Source organism: Myotis lucifugus, unplaced genomic scaffold (assembly GCF_000147115.1).
Source record: "Myotis lucifugus unplaced genomic scaffold, Myoluc2.0 scaffold_1, whole genome shotgun sequence".
NCBI classification, from domain to species: domain Eukaryota; kingdom Metazoa; phylum Chordata; class Mammalia; order Chiroptera; family Vespertilionidae; genus Myotis; species Myotis lucifugus.
The window spans coordinates 13,862,579-13,884,588 of NW_005871049.1; the positions used below are offsets into that span (position 1 = coordinate 13,862,579).

General features: G+C 37.6%; 1 protein-coding gene across 1 annotated transcript in view; it reads right to left on the bottom strand.

The window, feature by feature from the left end:
• The window catches only part of INPP4B (inositol polyphosphate-4-phosphatase type II B), a 496,781-nt gene that overhangs the window by 87,050 nt on the left and 387,721 nt on the right, over nucleotides 1–22,010 (bottom strand). Inside the window, exon 17 of the mRNA XM_023754658.1 lies at nucleotides 539–716. Within this exon, the coding sequence (XP_023610426.1) occupies nucleotides 539–716 (178 nt within the window). The remainder of the gene's footprint in view (nucleotides 1–538; nucleotides 717–22,010) is intronic.

Genomic DNA, 22,010 nt, shown 5'->3' on the forward strand with positions numbered 1-22,010 from the left:
AAATGAAGGCTTAGGTCCCACTAACATGTCAAACAATAACTAATATTTTGGGGAAATTTTAGAACCTTTTCCCAGTAGATAATGTTGAAAGTGAATCAGGCAGAGAAATTACCCTACGTCACTGATAAGAATTCACATCCAAGTCCTGTTTTCAAATGAAGTGAATTCCCATTTAAATGTATAGCTTCATAGGCATATAATTTAGGTGATCACCAGAGGAAAATAACTTTCAAAATCTAATTTATTTGACAAGGCCACGAGCCAAAGAAAATGAAGGATGTCAAGGAAAAGAAAAAAATATATACCAACCAATAACAGGTTTCATTTCCTACCAGGAAAAAAAAATCAGTGCTCAGTTAAGATATGAAGAGAATGAGGCCAATTCAGTTTGGTCCTGTGGCAATACTCTGAAGCTTACTTTTTAACTTAGTCTATTTTACATTTCCAGGTGCTAGGAAAGGCAATGTACGCATAAAGCAACACCCATGTGGATTGGGGTATTTCATTTTCCCCACTGTAGGAATGATTTGGGTCTTACTTTTTCTGAAAGCATCTTTAAAGAATTCTTCAAGCTGTCTGGAGAATGCTGGCTTGCAGAATTAAGCAGTAGGTCTGCATGGGTTGCTATCAGAGGTTGTAGTTGATTGATGTTGCTGAGAACTTCCTTTGCTTTGGCTGTGTTTTCAGGTGAATAGTAAATAAACTGGTAGCCAGTACTACAACAACAAAGAGAAAGGCAAGTTACACACAAAGCAGAAAGAATTTGCAGCCCTTAATATCAGATGGCAAATCATAAACATAAGTCCATATGTCATTACTTCCTATTGAACAGATAAGAACTATTCTGAGAGATTTTTACAATGTCCTAAGAAGAGTTGTTGTTTTTTTTTAAGTAAAATGAACAAGGTATTTTTTAAGACTAGGGAAAATAAATCTAGTTCTTACTCATATACTAGGAACATTCTTTATGTTTACATATATCAAGTATTAACAATCAAAACAAATTAGTGTTAGTATTAATTATTAATAAACTTGAGGTCACACAGCACAGAGGGAAAAGACTGAATATAAATCCTGGCTCTGGTACTTATTAGCTGGGTGACCTTGAGCAGCCTTCTGCTTCCTCATGAGGGAGGTGGGCATAATTATCTGAACAATTATTTATAATAGGTGGGTTGGGTTGGTGATCATTCATGGCAAGTGCCTAACAGAGTGCTTGACACAGAGCAAGCAGCCAGTAACTACTACCTATATCTTCCCCCATGATACTTGGGACAAAGGGAGTAAATTTTAATGGCTGAGAAAAGAATTTAATGCCAAGTGGGCATATGGAGAATTTTATTGTAGAGAAAAAGGGCATTTCCAGCAAAAAATTACATTATGCTATTTTATCATCACCCTTTTTGTTCCTGTGGTTTTTCATTTGTTATAAAAAATCTAAAATTGATTTCTGCTGTTTATAACCATCATCTAGGAATTGGTCAAGCAGGTTATGTTATGGGGGTAGGAATTCCATGGAGGGAAGAAATCTTTGGCCAGTTTCATTAGGAAAGATAAAGGAGGCATTCCAGCAGGGAAAGGAAGAAATAGCAAAGCACTAGGCAAAGGGGAAAAAGAGAGAAGTCATGGTTGTTGCATTCACAGGGTTGGTGCAAAGCATGCTTACATCCCTTTGTATCCAACTGTCAAAGCATTTCTCACAATACCTTGCTACTATGTTGGGTACTTATTGAATATTTTCTCTATATTTACCAGTTACATTATTAACATTCCCATCATTCCATTTCTTATTTTGAAATATTAGAACCCAATAAGAAAAATTCACATCTAGGAATCACGGTCCCCTTCCCTTTAAACACTAATGATTTTCAGGAGGAAGTATCCATTTCTTCAGGGAAATAATATTCTTTTGTAAACATATAATGGCTATCATGCTATTTATTTAATTTTTTTCTTGCATGCTAATGAAGAGGAATGTCCTTGGTTGCTTGGACTATTCCTACGACAGGACAAGAAGTCAACGAAGGGCATAGGTTTATGAAGAAAACACAGTGCTAATCTGTGACACTTAGGGGAATTTGCTCTCAACTTTGCATGTGACTGAAATTTCAGAAGCAGAAGGTTAAAAATAAAACATACCTTACTTATCATATATATTTTAATGCCAATTAAAGCCCTAGACAAATAACAATGGTGAGGAGGAGAAAAGAAACTATGTCCCTGTCAATTATTTGTCTCTTTCCGGCTCTCCCAATCTTAGGCAGGAGTGTGCTAAGGCCCTTAACGAAAATCATCTGTACTCAGATTTCGTACGAAGTTCAATCTACCGCGCTCTTTAGTAAATCAAACAACCAGGTGTTATTTTTGTAAAGATAATGGTTATCTAAAGATATTGATGGGACACCAGGGTGGGGCTGATGTTTGATGCCCAGCAGCTCTGACAGCTGAGAGTAAGACTTACTACCCACCCGACACAGAAGGCAGTGTGTAGTGGCTGCTCCGCGACCCCTTTCCACTGATCTGCTCCTCTGGCATTACACTTTGCTCTCTGGTGTCATCTTATGGGTACTGACAGGCCTCCACGACCTAGCTCTTGCTTGGAAAGCTAGCTTTCTCAAGGTCATGTGCGCGCTTCCATTCTTCTCTGCACATAACTGTCCTCTTGTTGAGGATGGCATTCCTGGCCCCTCATACAGTCACTCCCGTACATTATTTTTTTCTATTTATTTCTTACTCTGCAAATTCCCTTAGTGTCTCCTCTCCATTTGAATCGAACATGTACATTTTCAAGATTTATTTCTCAAGTGTTCATTTCTTCTATCCTAGTTCAGCTGTGCTCAAATTTTAGCGGGCATAAGATTGACTTGGGGATGAGGACAGCGTCTGGGTGTTAGAAGTGCAGATTTCCTGGCCACGCCAGGCGGTTCTGCGCCAGTAGGTGTAACATTTGTAACAAAGGGAAATCCAGATGCAGGTGGAGAGTAGAGCACTGGCAGGGACACCTGCTGTCACTGTTTTGACCCTTATCCCCTCTGAACCCTTGATCTTCTACACAATAATTCTGATAAAAGTTCAGTAATCTTACCCTACATTCCTTATCCCGAACTAATTTTAATTTTCATAAACCTTTTACGAAGCTACTTTTGCACTCCATTTTTATATTTAGCACAAGATGCTTCGGTTCCTTTCCCATTACCAGCATTGCCTCCCCTTACTTTTTTGCACCATCCCTTCATTTTTTCCCTCCCAATATACCTCCCACCCACTTCCTTTCCTCCCCTCCAATACATTCTTTTTTTTTTTTAATAGCTAAGGCAGTATTAGCCCCAGGGCAATATCTGCAATTTATTTTTACTTTTTATTTTTTTATATATCTTATTGAATTTTTACAGAGAGAAAGGGAGAGAAAGAGTTAGAAACATCGATGAGAGAGAAACATCGATCAGCTGCCTCCTGCACATCTCCTGCTGGGGATGTGCCCGCAACCCAGGTACATGCCCTTGACCAGAATCGAACCTGGGACCTTTCAGTCTGCAGGCTGACGCTCTATCCACTGAGCCAAACCAGTTTCGGCAATTCTTCAGTCACAGTCTGGGGACATCAGCATAACCCTGCCCCTGCTCCTAAGTTGGTCTGTCGGAGGGAGTTAGGCAGCAGGCATCGCTTCTCCCACTTTGGTCCCATAACGATGATCACCTTACCTAGTGAGGCTGAAAGATTCATTTTCCACAATAAAAGCCAATGTTGGTGCCCAGGGTGAAATAGTATGGTATGGAAAAAAATATCACCACCAGAAAATAAGTTTAAGTAGACATAAATTTCATCTACCTATTCAGTGCCTTACTCTTAAACATGTCATATATTTTCACAGTTATAGCTTCTTAAATGGGAAGTTATGAGTACAATTTAATTATCGAGATAAAAAGAATATAGCAAAACTCTGTTTTATAGTGGTCTGAAATTTAAACTGAATCCAAACACTTGAATTAAATATCAATCAGATAAAACCAGCAAAACTACAACATATCTGCTTGGACAAAAAATATTTTATAGGGTGTAAATAATATGGCAAATCATAGATCATGAAAATTGAAATGGGCTTCATAATAGTTTTCCACTAGTAAAACAATTAAAGTGTATATATGTGAATATGTACATTTTAGTTTCTATTTAAATTCTTTAATATCATTTCATTAGAACACACACATATTCACATGTAGGTGTGTGCATGTTGTTATGGGGGTGTCATATTTTGGAGATATAAAGAAAAATAAAGCAGGTAGCGAATTAATATTCGTATTCATATACTCTAATTAGTACCAGGATACACTTTAGACAAGGACTGTATAATCTGAGCGAACATCCCACTTGGGTTGCTTTTCGCTGGTCCTCCTGCATCCCCATCCTCTAGCATTGACTTGCTTCAGGGCTCAGTCCTTGGAACTCCTCCTTTTTAAAAAATCTACATGTCCTTCCTAAATAATCTCATTTAATCTGGTGGTTTAAACACCTCAGTTGTGCTAATGACCCCCAAATTCACATGTCTAACCCAAATCTATTTTCCTGAACTCCAATTAAAAACAAAAGCCCTCTACTTGGGAGGCCCTGTGTTAGCGAGAGTCCAGTTGAGTCGCCAGCGTGGCGTACCTGGTCCCACACTTGCACAAGGTGGATGAGACCGTCCTTTCCGAAGAAGACCTAGCAGTCGACATTTGGTTCGGGCACGATTGGAGCACAAGTGCATGAAAGTGGACGAGGTTCTGGACAGCATAGCAGAGGCGCTTAAACATCTGGCAGTTACTCATCTTGTGGAAACTACATTAGTACCCAACTTCAACAAAATGTATGAGTTATACGATCCGTGGACTGTGTTCTTTTTCTTCAGTGACAAGCACATCAGGATTGGCCTGGGTACTGGCAACAACCAGAAGAACCGGGCCAAGGAAGACAAGCAGGAGATGATCGACTTCATGGAGATTGTGTACCTACTGAGGCGCCCGGAAAGGCTGGCCTGCTCGTGTCCCTGAAGGACTGACTTCTCCACAAAGTACAGATACTGAACGCTTGTCCCAGGTTCGATGTGCTGTGCTGTGGACTCATGTTCACATGGAGATGTCTGGAACTCTCGAAACCCTTTGAGGAAATGTTTGGAGTCGGCCTGGCACTGTTCTTTCATGTTTGCAAATGTCGGTAAGTCTCTAGCTGAAGTAAACAAATACATGGTGATGGGAACAGTCAAAACAATCAAACAAACAAAAGCTCTCTTCTTGACACCTCCAACTCCCGATGTCCCCAACTGGGCTCATCAGCTCCCCATTCTTAACCACCAGCTCCTACACTCTTCCCAAAGTAGCTCACAGCAAGTCCATCTGCTATGGTCTATGTCTCTTCTCTTTCTCTCCTACCCTTTCTCCAATTTTTCAGAAAATTCTGCCTTTTCCTTCAAAACACATGCAAAACCCAACCACTTATTTTCATATTCACTGCAACCCCCCTGGTGCAAGACACCATCACCTTCTACCCTCAGGATCATTACAATAGCCTAGAATCTTCAGTCCTTACTCTAAGACAGTGATGGCGAACCTATCAGAGGTGACACACAAACTCATTTTTTTGGTTGATTTTTCTTTGTTAAATGGCATTTAAATATATAAAATAAATATCAAAAATATAAATCTTTGTTTTACTATGGTTGCAAATATCAAAAAATTTCTATATGTGACATGGCACCAGAATTAAGTTAGGGTTTTTCAAAATGCTGACACGCCGAGCTCAAAAGTTCGCCATCACTGCTCTAAGACATTAAAATCCTTGACTTATGCTTAGGTTTGAAGGAGGCCTGAGGCAGGCAAGGAGAGAGAAATACAGCAATTCTTTCTTAGTTGCCTGCCCATGCCCCAAATTCTGGGAATCGTTCCGCCACTTATCTTTCCACCCCTACAGGCACTGCTCCCTCCACTCTTGAACCCATTTGCTCAACCAAGCTAGTCCCGTAGTAAATGGAGGCATGGACAAATACAGATGAGAGATGATGAACAGGCAAGGATGAGAGGGAAGGAAATGATAGAGGAGGAGGCGCCTGGGCAGGAGACCAGCATAGAAAAAGTGCCATACAGTGATGTGCTTCTGTTCCGGTGCCAGAATGAAATCTCCAGAGAAACATCTAAGGGACAAACTCCACTTTTTCCCAACTCAAGCACTACTTGTAAAACAAACAAACAAAAAACAAAATAAAAACATAACAAAACAAACAAAGAATGATCCCTTGAAATCAAGAGGGAAGGATAGACAGGCTCTCAGCTTTAACTGAGAAGAAAACCATGTGGATAATAAATGGAAATGTACCCCTTAGTGTATTTGAATATACCCTTCTCGCTTCACAGGGTTTAACAATGTGCTTCAGGAAATTGTAGAAGGCAAAAAACAAACAAACCCAGACTTCTCTGTTTTTCACCAGGCAGCCTTTCCTTTTTTATTTTTCTCCCTAGAAGAATGGTTTAGAAAAAAGAACTAGAGGAATACAGTATTTGTTTTGTTTACTGCCTATGGATTTCACTCATATAATTAAATGAGTTACATGATCTAAGCTTAAATTGATGTTTGTCTTTGAAACTACTCATTTTTAAAAAATATTGGTTTCATGTTAATTTTAGAACCAGCAATTTTGAACAAGGCTGATTCTGCCATTTATTAGCTCTGTGACAGGTTATACCAATTAAGAGGAATAAACCTAGAATTCATTTTGGTTTATTTTGCCCTCAAAGGAAATTTGCCTGTTGGCTCTGATCACAGTAGCTCCTACTATCCCACTTTTTAGGTTGCAAGCTCTTATCTGTAGTTTCTTGACCAATAAGACCTCTTTTCTATGTACATCCTTTCCTTAGTCCTATCCCTGCCCTAAAAAATTTTTCTCAGGCACAATTATATGATCTTCAAATAAACAGAGTCTAATATGTTTTCACTTCCTGCATTGCCTATTCCCATTTATCTTTAAATTCAATTGCCCTTATTTTCTTTGTCGACTTCCAAGGGGCTGTCCAGTTCTACTTCTCATAGTTTGTCTACTGGTATTTTCATGCTCACTGCTCTAGGAAGGCGTGATGGAGGAACATCCAAACCAGCTTTCCCAATTGCTCCCATCTAAAATATTTCTCAACTCCAACCTGGACCGTATCCATTCATGTGCCTAATCAAAGTATAGAGTAAGATAAGGTACAATAATAGAAACTATTCAAAAAATACACTGTAAAAGCAAATGCTTCCTTGACTGCAAATGGGTATAAGAGACCTTTCTGGAGTGATGGATATGTCATAGAATTGAATTATGATGAACTGCACAATTCTACAATTTAAAAAATCATTGACTTGTACACTTAAAATAGATCAGTTGTATTGCATGCAAATTATCATACCACAAAAGCAGAGAATGGAAAGGTGGTTGCCAAGGGACTGGCAAGAAAAAAAATGGACAGATGTTGGTTAAGTGGTACAAAGTTTGTTGTGTAGGATGTGTAAGTTCTGGGGATCTAATGCAGGCATGGTGACTATAGTTAACAATATGGTATTGTATGCTTGAAATTTGCTACAAGTGTAGATCTTAAGTGTTCCCACACAAAGAAAAGAAAATTATAATGATGTGAGATGATAGATAACTTAATTAGCCTGATTATTTCACAATGCATACATATATCAAAGCATCAAGTTATACACCTTGAGTATATAAAATTTTCATTTGTCAATTATACCTCAATAAATCTGGATAAAAACAAAAATGAATGTTCCCAGCACATATACTGTTATAGTGCTGGTGATTATGATCCCGAGATAAGAACACAGAAAAACAACAGGTATATTTAGGAGTCATTTTCTTTTTTTCTGTGTTAAAGTTGATATTTGTTGGAGGGTATCTAATAAAATCAACAATTTACACTGTAGATTTAAGACTAATAATTCAAATCTCTCTCTCCTCCTCCTTCTTCTGTCTCACATTTTAATAGCTAATACTTATTGGGTCTATACTAAAGGCCTAGCATTATGCTAAATTCTTTTCAGGGATTATTGTATCTAATCTTGACAACAATTCTCAGAAGAACAAATATTATTCCATTATACAGATATGGAAATTGAAGTCTGGGTGTGTTAAGTAACTTGGCTTGGGTCACACAACTAGAATAGATGTTAAAACCAGGGTTCAAAACCAGGTTCTTATTATTACAAAGGTTGAATTCTTAATTATGTTTTACAATCTCATGAACATGATATACAAACATTTTAAATTTGGAAAAGTTATGAAAACTAACACAGGAAACATCTTTTATTTAGTAATGTAATGGTAGGTACAGCCAATAAATACTAAAATATAATTTTCAAAGTTCTCATTTGCTTATTAAGACAAAGCTTATTAGAAAAGGTATATGATTCTATTTTGTAATATAGCTTACACTGAAGAAAGAATTTGATAATTATCTAGCAGTAAATTGCTCTCAGCAAATATTTGATGACTGCTACGTGGCCAGTGCAATGAGGAACACAAAAGGCCAGGGGTAGCCAGCAACATAGTCAGTGGATGAGAGTGATGATGCCTGTCCTCTAAATGCCACAGCCAGGGGCTGGTAGCAGAGAAGGAGAAAAAGGAAATAACTTTTTTGCCTCCTCATCTTCCCATAAGACCTTGCAAACCGAAGGCTCTGTATTCTTGCTGCGTACATGTATCCTTCAGGGCAGCCATAGATTCAGGACTTGATTACTAACTTCAGTTCTATAGCTCCTTATATTTCCAGCTCAGACAGTCATTTAAAAATAATGTGTAAGGATAACACACTGCAGCCACTTTTTCTAGATGTTTGTAGTTGGTTTCCTGTTACCTAGTTTCCCATATGTGCTGGAAGTGGCAAAAGGCTTTTACAAAAACGTTTCTCTTATTCTACAACTAGATAAAAAGGAGTTAGAAAACAAAACCATCCTAAAAATATAGAACTCTGTCTGCACCTATCTGTCACATTCAAAATAAATATGTTATCCTTTCAGAAACATTCACCAATATGTTCAGATTGATGTCTTCTGTGTACATTCAATTTCATATATTCTTTTGGGCGCATTTTCTATATTCATCCCTACATACCTCATAATCCACATACTGATTAAAATAACTACATAGTGTTCTACTCTAGTGATGCAGAGTAGTTTGCTTATCCATCCACTCAAGTTGTTTCTAATATTTTATTATTATGAATAGAATCCATAAACATCTTTTAACATTTTTTTCTTTTATTATTTTTATTCTAGGTATACCCCTAAATAAGTGGTTTCCCTGAGATATATTTGGGATAATTATAGAGAATCAGTAAGATAATATTCTAGAAATATTTTTACTGCTGTACACAGCAATTTTAGGCAGATTAAACTAGTAACTGATCTGAGTGCAAATCACCACTTTGATTCATATTTTTAATAGTAAAGATACAGTAATTTACTTTTAAACTTATCTATATATATAAAAGGCTAATATGCAGTGTCTGACCATCTGACTGGTTGCTATGACGCACACTGACCACCATGGGGCAGACGCTCAACACAGGAGCTGCCGTGATGCGCACTGCCATTTACAGAAATGGCACGGCAGACCTGGCACCCACAAAGCAACACTTGGCTTCCCCCAGGTGGGACACAGGCCCCACCACCACCCTGGAGTGACAGCCCACCAAATCACAGCCGACACTGCTGAGACCCCACGGCGCAAAATGTGGCCCACAGCCCAGCCCAGTCCAGAAACAGTGGCTGTGGGTGCTGGGTAATGATGTCACATAGCAATGCCCAGCTTCCTCTCCCTAGTGACTAGTCTCCTTGCAGTTTCTTCAGCCCAGGAACAAGACTTGCTTTGTAGCCAGGTGGAAACATTTTACACTTTAACCAAATGTCTGTGAAGCATTTTCCCGTGCCTCATCTCATTTGATCCTCACAGAAGTCCTGGAGTAGGAAGATAGGAGACTCGGTAGAATCCTATTTTCTTTTCATTAGATGGAAAATGGAGATTTAAAAAGCTTAGAAACCTGACCTTACTGAAAAGAAGAAATGGTGGAACTTGAAAATGACTTTAGGTTTTCTCACTGCACAGAATGTAGTCAAACACTGCTGTAGTTAAATATTTTACCCTTTGTTCTCCCTGTGTGATCTACAATAATAATCTGCTTCATGTTGATATTTACTGCTGTGTTGCTGACAATTACCTGAAAGAGAAGTTGGGGTGCTTCACTGGGCTGGAAAAAGTTTAGCTAAATCAGAAAGCAGGTCTAATTAAGTAAGTTTATCTATATATCTATCTATATCTATATCTATATCTATATCTATATCTGTATCTGTATCTATATCTATCTAAAGCTCTTGCTGTCGCCAATTGCACATGTTTGTTTCCATCTGTCATTGTCGATCGTGAATTTGGTTGACACTTCTATTATAGAGAAAGGGCAAATAGCGATATTAAAATATTTCTTTTAATTAATTTCCTTTCAATGTGCACAAATTCGTGCACTGGGCCTCTAGTATTTCAATAAAAGCCTCAGAAAAATTGAATGGAACAACTTTTAAAATTTCTGTCTGGTGGGTTGCAAAATTAATTCCTAGAAAGGTCATCTGTAACTAATATTATTGGTTAGAACTGATAAAGAGCTTGGGGTTGAATATATACTGATTATATCAGGGTGAACTGGCATGGAAGAACTTGGGGGAGGAGAAGTCTAATTTTCTATCTCTGGCTCTGTCATTATCTGTATGGGTGATTCAATTTTTGACCTCAGTATTCTCATCGATAACATAAATAGGGGAGTTTGTGATCTCTGAGATTCCCTGTTACTCCTAACATTTAAAACATTCTTTACTGAGAAAAAAGCACTGACTCAACAAAATGATTTTCTTATTTCCAAGGACTTCTTATTATATTGAATACAGACAACTGACTTTATTAATTAAGCAATGAAAACAAATGGTTTATGTCCTCTACTCCTTTTCCCAGTGGCCTTGGCATCTACCCAGTTATAGAAAGCAGAAACCTAAGACTCCTTCAGCCCTGCCCAGTCTCTCTCAAGCCCTCATCCAGTTTAAATCCTATAAAATTCCTAAAAATCTCCTTTAACTTAGTAGTCACCATTTCCTCTCACCATCACTGTTATGATGCTATGATAGTCTAATTGTTTACCCTTCTTAAATTCTCTCCACACTGTCACTATAAATGCAAGTCTGATTATGTTAATCCTCAGACAAAAACTCTGTCCATGAGTTCCCATAGACTATGGATGAGCTGCCAGGACTTGGTATCCCAGCCTTAAATATTCTCTCTCTCTCTCTCTCTCTCTCTCTCTCTCTCTCTCTCTCTCTCTCTCTCTCTTCCTCCCCTTCTTTCCCTTTCTAAAAATCAGGTGAGGATGAAAAATTAAATAAATAAACTCCAAAAAACAATAGTACTTTTAAATTTCCTGAACACTTATTTGTATATGACTTTTCCCCTGCTGTTTGCTGCCTTTGCAATGCTGGGTATTAAATATCTAAGCTAATAGAGAGCTTTAAAAATATGCTAGAAGTCACTCAGTGTCTAACCTGAGTACAACATTCTTCCTAGGATTAAACGCATACTGGTTGAGATGACATAACTGTGTCAGGGTTTAAAATATTTTCTAGTTTAAGGCAAAGGAGAAAGGCAATTCCTGACTTACAGAAAGTAAGTCCATAAACCATTTTACTTATTCATAGTTAGTTTTTTAATGAAGCAGAAAAAAGTTTCTTTCTATAATTTGCTTATTAGATTTCACATTCTGTCTTTTAAGTTCTAACCTTCCTGTTGATTAACTTTTTTTTTTTCGGAGATAAAACCACAGTCACATTTGATTCACTCTGTGAAATTAAGACATTTATTTGTAAAGTCAAATTATCCAAATTATGTTCCTGAAAAATTGTGGTGATATACTTAATAAGTCTTTCCTCAAAATCTCAATATTTTTAACTCCTCTTTCTAAAATGTAATTATTTCAAGAGAAATCAGCTACAATCTATAGTGCAAATAAACTAAACTAAAGGGTGAGAAGTTCAGTGGCTTCTGAAATCCCACAATTAAGATTGATTATGTGCTTTAGTTTCATACATTTTTCTTGTCACCAGATTTGTCATCACTATAAATTCTAGATATTTTAGCAAACTTTTATTTATTTATATTTAAAGTCATTTTCTTAAAAGGAAAGATTTCATTTCTAAGGATTCTGAATAGTCACACTATACGCAATGTTTCTTGCCTCAGCTCAGATCATAACTTGCTTCACAAGCTTTTGGGTAGGTTATGGAAGAATGTCATCAATTTTTAGATGTGAAAGTCACCATTGCATTACTAATATTGAATTGGATTTTAGGTTGGCTATGTTTTTTTTTTATTGATGAGAGAGAGAGAGAGAGAGAGAGAGAGAGAGAGAGAGAAAACAGCAATCTCATTGGTTGCTTCTTGTATGTAGATCGAAACCTGCAACCTTGGCATATTGGGAAGACATTTTGACCAACTGAGCTATCCGGCCAGGGCCTTAGGCTGTCTATTTTTATAAAAATTATCACCTTTCTCATTTCAGAACACATAAAAATATATTTCCCCTTCCTCCTGAGGTGCAAGCAAACACGAACATTTGAGTACCTGACAAATAGCTGTTTTAAAACCCTACAAAACATTTTACAAAACCCTACAAAACGCCTCTATGCTTCTGTTTTCTAATTCCACAGTCATTCCCTGAATTTCTATCACCTAATTCAGTCACACTGAGCTCTTCGGGCAGAAAAGATATTCCTATGACAGGTGATCCTTACACTTCTTTCATTCACTCCCTCATATTTGTTCAACATACACTTATCAAGTTAGTTCCTGGGGATACTAGACAGATTTAATCCCTCCCCTGACAGTACACACAATCTACAGGAGAAGACAGATGATTAGAAAGCAGACATGGTCTAGCCAAGGAGCCAGAGGAAGCTCGCAGGCAGAACTGAAACTAAGAAAGTTCAGTTTGGTTCACTAGAGAGGGTGGTGTGAGAGGCAGTTGAAGAAGAAAGCAGGGCCAGGGTACACATGAATATAATAGGCACCTTGGACTTCATCCTCCAGGCAATAGGCAGCTAAGAAATGTTTAAAATTATGAAGTCACTAGGTTGTATTTGTCTTTTAAAAGTGTTACACCAACTAGGTGGGAAAAATGGATTGGATGAGAGCCGGCCTGATTAAGGGATTTGCCGGTAGACATTTACAAGATGGTGATTCTATGATTAGGTTTATCCTAAGCCATCATTCATTATTGAAATGAATGACTTTCTGAGAAATAAGAAACTAGAATTGACAGATCTGATTTTTCCCTTTATTAGAAAGTGGAAGTGGAAGCAAGGGAAGAAGAGTAATCAAGAATTTCTAGTTAAGTTGAACATCCAGATGAATGGTGGTGACTTTTGTGAATAAAAGGAATCCTTGAGAGAAATTTGAGGGTAACAGGGTGAGTTATGACTTCATATGTTGACTTTGAAGTGTTTGGATGATACCATTAGTGGGGAATTGTCTGGACTTCATGAGCCATGCCTGAGCTTAACACAGAGATGCTGCCAAAAATCCTGTTCTCAAGAATATGTGACAGTTATGCATCTTATGCCCATTGATACCACTTTTTTTGGAGGATAATATGGCAGCATCTTAACATTTAACAATCTCAACTAAGAAATTCCACTTTTAAGAATTTATCCAAAAGAAACAAATTTTCAGAGACATAATAGTAAGAGTGTACATTGTAAACATAGTTGGTTATAGCAAAAATTAGAAAGTGTAAACGATCATCAATATTGTTTGTGTTGGTTAGATGATTATGTTACATTAAATAAATAAAATCCTACTTTGCTTTTAGAAAAAATGAAATCTACATGTATTGAAATGGAAATTTGTTAACATATCTTTTAGTGAAAATATACTTGCTTATGTATTTTACATAAACACTAGCTAATATTATTAAGTCCTCATTATGTGCCAGGTAGCATTATAAAATGTTTGGTGTATATGAAGCATCGCATTTTCAGAACAACCCTATAAGCTAAGAATATTATTTACATGCTACAGTGAGGAATCTAAGGCACAGAGAGGGGAGGTAATTTGACTAAGGTCACAAAGCCAGTAAGTGCTCAAGCCAGGATTTAATTCATATAGAGAGTGGAATCTGTTAATTGTCTGAGATAAAAGTTTCTGCCTTGCCCCAGAATGGGGGCCAGAAAAATTAAACTGAATTATAGAGAAGTTAAAAACATCACATTCCCATGACCCGAGTTTGTAGACTAAGAGTCATAACCACTGAAAACTGGTGTAGCTCAGTTGGTTGGATGTCATCCTATGTACTGCAAGGTTGCCTGTTCAACTCCCAGTCAGGGCACATGCCCGGGTTGTGGGCTTGAGTCCTTGTAGGGGATGTGCAGGAGGCAGCTGATTGGTATTTCACTCTCACATCGATGTTTCTCTCTCTCCCTCTCCCTTTATCTCTCTCTAAAAATCAACTTTAAAATCTTAAAAATAAAGAGTCATAACTACTGAAAACTCAAATAGCTGGATGCCTAGAAGAAATTGCACAGAGAAAGACATTAAGCTGTTCCAATTGGCTTATTCTGGGGAGAGAAAATGAAAAGGCTTTCCACTTTATATACTTCTTTATTCTTTGAATTTGTGCACTACCAGCACATTTTACTTGTATAGTTAAAATGAGAATGAAGGAGAAAAGCTGCATTACAAATTCATTTAGGATCATATGCAACTCAGCAAAAATCCTTCCATTTCTTTGTATCACATTTAGTTCAGTGCATTGAAAGCCTCATCATTTAGTTTGTACAGTATGCTTGTCTCAACATGACTATTTCATTAAAAAAATTTATTCTCTCCATACTCCAAGTTTTAGATGTACGAGAGACAACCCAGTTATTCTCGAAGACTGATGTGTATTGGGAGCTGCATGCAGGGAAGTGCACATGGAGAATACCAGCCTAGTACACAGTATTTTCAGACCTAGGAGTGCATTTGCTCCAATATGAACGAAACTGAGAGCTAAGAGTGGCTGAGGAGGAATTGGCTCCCAGAAAGAAAAGAATAAACCCCCGGGAATCAAATTGTAATTTACACACAGATTTAAATTTCCATCTCTGTAAAAATGACATATTGTCTGCCCCTGGACACAGTTCAAAAGAAAAAAGGGATGGCTAGGATTTTATTCATACTTATTCTTATTTCCATGGGGCCTGTGAAACACTTATTTTTGGTGATATAAAGTGTTGTTTTTTTTTAAAGGAAAGAAAATTTATTTGAAAGTGAATGGGACATGAATTGTAGCTGTAATCTAATATTTTTATGGACAAGTTTTGGTGTACACAACCCACAAACACAGATGTTTTTAGAGGGAGAGCATTTATACAGAGTGGGGAAAAAGTACTTTATATTTGTGAATACGCAAAACACAGAGTTTATTCTTATGTTATTATTTATTAATTACTGTATTATTTTCCATAGGAACAACTGTAAACAAATTTTTGCCCAACCCTGTATATTTTGAAGAATTAGTCATTTTAAGCCATTTGGAAATTTTGAATTTACAACAGAAAAAAGTAAAAACATAGGTCATAGGTGGAAAAACAAACTAGAAGAGACCGCTCACACCCAGACACCCCAGTAACTGCATTGTTAAAGATTATGGGTGATTGTAAATCTCTTTTTTTGGACTTTTCTACATTTTCCAATAAACATATTAGCAAAATTGGAAAATTTTCAAAAGAAAGTATTAATAAAAAGTACATAATTTAAAACTAAAAATATTTCTACTTAAACATATGACATGATCTCAGAATAAATACTCTGCCAGATTTCTAAGAAAGAATCAGACTAGAGTCAGAGAAAGTTTCAAAGGAGGAAAAAATTATTGGCTTCCTAAAGCAAATTATGGATTCAGTTGTATTGCTTTTATTAAATTGATTTGAATCACTCATTCCCTTTCATAAAAGCAAAGAACTTTCAGTCTTAAGCATGAAAGTGAAGAGTTTTCAAAGAAATGTTTGTGTAACTGCTCATGTTACTGGAGAGAGTATAAAAAGGGAAGCGTTGCAAAACTCTTCAACAGCTTAGATGTCTCAGCTCTAAACTACTAACAAAAAAACGTTCATTTGTTTTCTTGCCTCCAAATTGAGCAGTGGTTAGTGATTCTATCAGAAGAATATATTCTAAAAGCTTTGCATCCAGTTCTCTCATTTCTGATTTACTGAATGCTGGCTGCACCTTAAGCAACAGAGAGCTCCCTGATGCAGTATTTCCCCTTTTATCAAAGAGTGTCCTATCCTATATAATAAAACCCTAGGGGGTGTCATGCCCTTGCACAATGTGGTCACAAGATGGCTGCCACAAGATGGCCTCCCTCAGGTCATCACAAGATGGTTGTCACAAGATGGCCAGCAGGGGAGGGCAGTTGTGGGTGATCAGGCCGGCAGGGGATGGCAGTTGGAGGCGAACAGGCCAGGAGGGGAGGGCAGATGGGGGCCATCAGGCTGGCAGGGGAGCAGTTAAGCGTCAATCAGCCTAGCAGGGGAGTGGTTAGGGGCAATGAGGCAGGCAGGCAGGCGAGCCATTAGGAGCCAGCAGTCCCGGATTGTGAGAGGGATGTCCAACTGCCTGCGGGATCAGGCCTAAACTGGCAGTCAGACATCCCCCAAGGGGTCCCAGATTGGAGAGGGTGCAGCAGGCTGGGCTGAGGGACACCCCCCCCCCCCGCACCCTCCATGCACGAATTTCGTGCACTGGGCTTCTAGTCTGTAATAGAGAATGAGGAAACATCTATTTATTTCTCCTTACAATAGTAAGAAAAATGTTCCTCAGAATTTTTGCCATGCGATTAGGTCCCTATTGTTCTCATACAAGGTAAGGCTGATTTGCTTAACTCTTTGTATCACTGCTTCACTTTCCTTCAGAAATTTCCCCCAAATTCTAGTATAGACTCTAATACTAATTTCTATTAGTGAAATTTTAGTTTGTTTTCCTTATGACTTTTCCAAACGATTATTTTTTCCTCTTCCATTTGAAATTGTGGGGTAGTAAATGTTGATTATGGTCATCTGGAACAGATGGGGGTAGGCGGACAAACCAGGATACATATTCAAGGCAGGCATGTGACGGACATTGGGATCCTTTGCAGGGAGTTAGTTCTGAGTCCATTCCAAATGAACTGGCAGATCACAGGGAATTAATAATCTCAAGAAGAAGTTAACTGTCCTTCACTGGCTTTTCCCCCCCTTTTTTCTTTACAAAGGCTCTTGGTTTTCATGAGGAGTCTTTTAATGAAAGAGCTATGCTTTTGGGTCATGAACCTGCGCTGTGAAAATTCTGGCTGAATTGAAGTTCTTGCTGAAATTAGAAATTATCAAAACAGGCAAAACAAGTGTTGTGGTAATTTTTACCTTTCTCTAAAATAATACTGGAGGTAAAGAATTCATTCATATTTTGAAGAAAAACTCCACAAGCTTTCAAATAGTGTCATAGGTAAACCGCTGCTTCCAGGAACATATAGATATTTGATGTGATCGTTGAAGACATAGGTTACAAAGATCTGGTCTTTAAATAAAATATACTGAGAATTAGCATTTTCACTCTCCTAGAAAAATCTCATGTTTATAGCATGAAAATCTCTAACATGTACTGGATTTTTTATTTGTTTGGATGCTACTCAGGTCCAAATTTTCCAAGATCAAAATTCTTATAGCTTTACTCCCATCTTTCATTCTGTTTTGCAACTTTTTAATGAGTTTGGGATTTTTTAAACAAAAACTTCTAGTAAGCAAATTGTAATACTTTTCTTCATTTCAGCAAATATTCCCTTGTGTAGATTTTCTTTGTTCCTGATACATACCAATTGAGTATTCATACATTTTTCAAGTTCAACTCATCTGTGTCACTATTCCTCTTTCTATTCTCCATGTCCTTCATATGTCCTCTCCCAGAACTATTCACTTACATCTATAACAGTGGTTCTCAACCATGGCTATACATTAGACCCACCTGGGAAGCTTTTAAAACATACCAATGCCTGGGCTCCATTCCCAGGACTTGCACTTCATTTGTCTCGGGCAATATCCTGGCATACATAAAATGTTTTTAAATCTCCAAAGGTGATTCTAATGTGCAGCCAAGGTTGAGAATCCCTGCTGTCTCTATTTATCATATTGTATCATGAATATTTGTGAAATTTTATTACTCACGGGAGTTTTCAGCACTTTATTTCTTTAATCCTCACTGGGGGAGGGAGGATTTTTTCCATTGATTTTTTTAGAGAGAGTGGAAGGGAGGCAAGGGGGAGAGAGAAAGGAGAGAGAAACATTGATGTGAGAGACATATCGACTGGTTGCCTCCCACTCATGGCCTAATTGGGGCAAAGGATTGAACCTGCAACTGAAGTACTTGCCCTTGACTGGGAATAGAACCTGAGATCCTTTGGTCGGAGGGCCCATGCTCTAACTACTGAGCAAACTGGCCAGGGCTGGAGTTTTCAGCACTTAAATCAGAGACTATATCTCATTTATAAGGTGAATTCCAATGCCCATTGCATTTGATCTACGCTAAGTACTCTGTGTAGCACTCCAGAAGACCCATAGTTCAAGAGAACATCATCTCTTACCTAAACATATCCCAAAGTCCCAAAGTGTTATGGGAAATATCAAACAAGGGCAAACCTGATATACCATAACTGTGACCGAGTAAGGTTATAACAGAAATAAAATATTAGGACAGAGAGTCAAATCAACTTGAGAAATCAGGAGGACGTAATAAAGAAGGTAAAAATCTTAGGATCGACCATGTGTAGTGCATGATTTTGACAGAAAGTAATGTAAACAGTGTGGAGATGAGAACAGAAGAATTTCTAGTGAAAGAGAACAGAATGAGGAAAAGGGAAGAAGTGGGCAAGTGTGAATTCCATTAAAGAAATTGTTTCATAGCATTTAAGAAGCAATTATAGGGAGAAGAGGGTGATGAAGGTAGGAAGCCAGTGGGGTGAGTTCACAGAGGCTTTTTGAATGCCCAGTGGATGCAACTGGATTCCATGAAGGGTTCTGAGCTGAGGAGTATGTAATTTTATATTTGTGCTTTAAAAAAAGATCAATCTGCCTAATTAATTATCTTAAAGCTTTTAAAATACATTTTTATATAATCTGAATTACATTATATGATTACTACAAGTAAGTAAGGCTTCCTGATGCTAAAATCCTTTTCATTATGTGGTCAATGAATTCATCAAACAATAGATCACTAAGGACCAGAAATTACTGTACTGAGGAGACAATATTTCATTGGCTTAGCAGAGAAGAAAATAGATAAAGGTGAAGATATACAATGGCTGTGGTATTCCCCCTAAAAAACTGGCCTAAAAGACTTGGCTATTTTTGGGGGGAGGTAGCAAAAGGAAAATGAGGTAAAGAAAATGTCCTTCACTTAACGTGATTTTCTTCATTTCTACATGTATAGGTCCAAGTTACTGATTTCATAGTCACGTTGATATCTCCATTATTCCTTGTGATGAACAGATGCCAATATTGTGGGTGAGAAAACCCTCAGAAAAATAATTTTCATAGTGTGATATCACTTTAGGCATAACATCTTTGCTCAGGCCAGCTCTTACCATGATGGTCAGGCTGATACTGGACTCATTTATATATTGCCTTAGCAAGCCACATTTGTCCCTTTCTACTGCCCAAATGAGAGTACTTTTAAGATCTACACCATGTTATTTTTTTACTTTTTAAAAAATTTCACTGTATTTATCAATAAAGTTATCAATAAAGCAATAGAACATATAACACATATTTAAAAGCCCTAAAGCAAGTCAATGTTTAAAGTATTGGGTATACTTATAACTTTTATCTTAAGTTTAATCCTACAGCTGCATGTGAGTTTGTATGTATATAAATATCCTGGTGAAAAGTGAAGAATACTGAAGAATTCAGATATCCATGAGGATATTTAAAACAAGATATATTATTCAGAATCTAACCACACAACTCAACATTTGCCTTTGCCAGTAGCACACAGCGGTATTACATGAAACTCTATGGTGAGGTTCCATGCTTCACATACTGATGCTCTACTCATTCAGCTAGAGCAGTGGTTCTCAGCCTTCTGGCCCTTTAAATACAGTTCCTCATGTTGTGATCCAACCATAAAATTATTTTCGTTGCTACTTCATAACTGTAATGTTACTACTGTTATGAATCGTAATGTAAATATCTGATATGCAGGATGATCTTAGGCGACCCCTGTGAAAGGGTCGTTCAACCGCCAAAGGGGTCGCGACCCACAGGTTGAGAACCCCTGAGCTAGAGTCTTTGTGCCCTGGGGACAGTTTTCCGTTTTTTAATTGTGTCAGGCACTTTAAAATTGGATTGAGAAAAACAAATAAATTAAGTGAATTCTCAAGATAGAGCTGCCCAGTTCCAGACAAGATGGAGTACACACAATCTATTTTCCTTCTCCTGCTAATCACAAAACATACTCGAGTCACAACACGTAAGTCATTTATCAGAAGACTCTAAGAGCAAAGAAGGAAGATTGGCTGGGAGCCCCAGGATCTAGGGAATGATATGACAATGACAGTGAATTCTATGGTTTTTTTTCTTGCCTACTATATATCCCAACTGGGGTGTTAGACAAGCCCTCAATGCAGCACAATGCCAACTAAAAAATAGAAGCCAAGAAAAACCAAAGGACTAGTAAAAGGGTAGCCCAACAAAAATAAAACTTTTAAATACACTTGCCTATTCGAGGGATGAAGAGCACATAATAAAAATAGCAGTGTCTCTCCCTATTTGAAGATGGTACAGCAGAGGGAGAGGGTCAGTGAGAAACCACGGGCAGAAACCTATATTCTACTCCCATTCCCTTTTTAGCAAAGAGACAGCATCCCTTTCCCCATGGATTCTGTGAATGAACCAACTTCCAACCCCCATGAATTAAACGGGAGGTGCCTCTCCCCTCAGAGCCCCTGGTTGCAACTCTGACTTCCCCTCTGTTACAATCATAAGGCAACAGAACTATTTTTTTGCAGCAGAAGGGATACCAGAAGGAGTTTCTTTGTGGTCATGGAACAGTTCTTTGTGATGATTACTCTAATCTACACCTGTGATACAGTTTCATAGAACTATATACTCTCCTCACCAAAAACAAAAAAACCTGGTGAAATCTCAGTAAGGGCTATAGCTGAGTTAATTGTACTAGTATTGAATCAAAGTCAATTTCATTAAAACAAGAAAGAAAAATATATGTGCCTCATTAGCTTTTATATTTATATAATAGTATATCAGTTATACAATTCGAAGTTATTTTTAATGCGTTTGCCTGAACATTGGACACCTAATAATACATGTGTTATGTATATTATAAATGTGACAAAACTTTAAAATTTAAAGAGGGTGATTTTGCCACTCAGGTAGATTTTCTAATATTACTACTAAACCAACTATGACAACAGAATACTATTTCCCCGTAACTTTCAAAATTCGGGTTCTTAATCTAAGAAGAGTAACTACTTAAAAAGAAAAGTTTCCATTCACATCTGGACAAAACTTTTTATGGTTTACTTAAGTGCAATCATAATCACAGGATATTATAAGAAACTCTGGGACCCCTCGGAGGATGTCAGAGAGCTGGTTTCGGCCCGGTCCCCACAGGCCAGGCCGAGGGACCCCACCAGTGCATGAATCCATGTGTGGGGCCTTTAGTTATAAGTAATAGAAATAATACTTTAGGTTTTGTGTCATGCTTTTTCTCTAAGAAATGAATGTTTTCTCTTTCAATCTCATCAAGTAACTGATAAGAGTTCTGTACCATGTCTCTTTTTCAAATGGCATAATTAAATGGCAGGGCAGTTCATATGCCTTGCCTTGGACCACAGTGGAAATCACCAATAGGGTGAGAGTCATAAATTAGGCCTCCTGATCTCCTT